A 1,309-nucleotide genomic window follows, 5' to 3' on the forward strand; every position below is an offset into this window, starting at 1 on the left:
CCCAGAGTATAGTTGCTGCTTGGTTTTCTGTCACTGTAGCTGGTTCGTGTTCGTAGTATGTATCTTGCACTTTGATGTCATAGTGCTTGCATATAGTCCAGTGGACATGCTGCAAGCTCAAGTTCAAGTTTATTGTAGAATTTCATTATATAATACATTTTTCAATCTGCACTGCTCGCAGGTAGCAATAGCTAGTCGAGGCGATACCTTTGTTGTGTCTTCTTACGTACTCTGTCTTGTCTAAATAATACATTTTTGTGTTTCTCCCTAAGAACAACACCAAGGGAAGTAAGGGACCGTTCATTTTTTATGGGGTAGGGGGGCTGGTGGGTTATTGAGGAGTGTAATTTGAAAATTGTATGACCCCCCCCCCCCCCAATTTCCGATTGTTTTCGCATTTCCCCCCCCCCCCCATCAGAGTAATTTTTTGGAAGTCCCCTCCCCCCCCCCCCTTGAATAAAAAAATACATACGGCATTAAAAAAGCTACTGCATTAAAATTTCGTTTGGTTACATTTCACGTAATTTATCGAAAGAAACCTGAAAGCTAGAAAGCTGCTTTCAAATCCAAATCCTCACTCAAATCCTCACTCAAAAGAATGAAAAGTCAATTTCAGCCCTCCTTGTTACACTGCTCGTCCTGAGCGTGTTGTAGCTGGCCGCTCGTCTGCATATCCCTCGTCTGAGGCATAAAAGCAAGAACGACAAAGTTGTTACTATTCAAGACTGTTCTTATGGTACGTTCACTGTCAAAATAAAAAAGCTGTTGAGAAGTTTGCTTGTTACCCTGGAACTGTTTTAGCATATTTGTTATAACTAAAAGAGCACAATTTTTCTTCAATTTGTTAACATCTCTTATCCTATTTTTAATCTAATTTTTTCGTCCAACCCCCTCCCCCCTTTCCTTCATTTTTTTTCGGCTGCCCCCCCCCCCCCCCCCTTCAAGCCAATTTTTTTCGAGCCCACCCCCCCCCCCTCCGAAAAAAAAAAATCCCACCAGCCCCCCTCTCTCATAAAAAATGAACGGTCCCTAACCTCTACAAGACAATTTGTTCCTCTGTGTTTTATTGCAAATGAAACGCCTAGGAAATAGTCATTAAATGCATCATTTAAGTCCCAAATTGCCCGGCAATATTTTAATGTCATAAAATCTTCATACAAATATACAGAGCCGCCACAAATTGTTTACAATACAACATTCTGAAGTAAAAGTGACGTGCAAAGAGCTTGCACGACATTTCAGAGAGTGTAACAATCATTCTAGTTGCGCACAAACAATGTCACTAAAAACCACAGCTAGTTAAAGCACA

The 1,309-nt window shown here is 40.9% G+C and overlaps 1 protein-coding gene across 1 annotated transcript in view; it reads right to left on the bottom strand.

Annotated features, from left to right (window-relative positions):
- Window positions 1-1,091: 1,091 nt before the first annotated feature.
- Window positions 1,092-1,309, bottom strand: part of LOC138011245 (E3 ubiquitin-protein ligase ARIH2-like) — a 17,483-nt gene continuing 17,265 nt past the window's right edge. Inside the window, exon 14 of the mRNA XM_068858198.1 lies at window positions 1,092-1,309. This exon is cut by the window's right edge and continues 62 nt beyond it. Within this exon, the coding sequence (XP_068714299.1) occupies window positions 1,300-1,309 (10 nt within the window). The 3' untranslated portion in view covers window positions 1,092-1,299.

This window comes from Montipora foliosa, chromosome 7, assembly GCF_036669935.1.
Source record: "Montipora foliosa isolate CH-2021 chromosome 7, ASM3666993v2, whole genome shotgun sequence".
Taxonomy (NCBI): Eukaryota; Metazoa; Cnidaria; class Anthozoa; order Scleractinia; family Acroporidae; genus Montipora; species Montipora foliosa.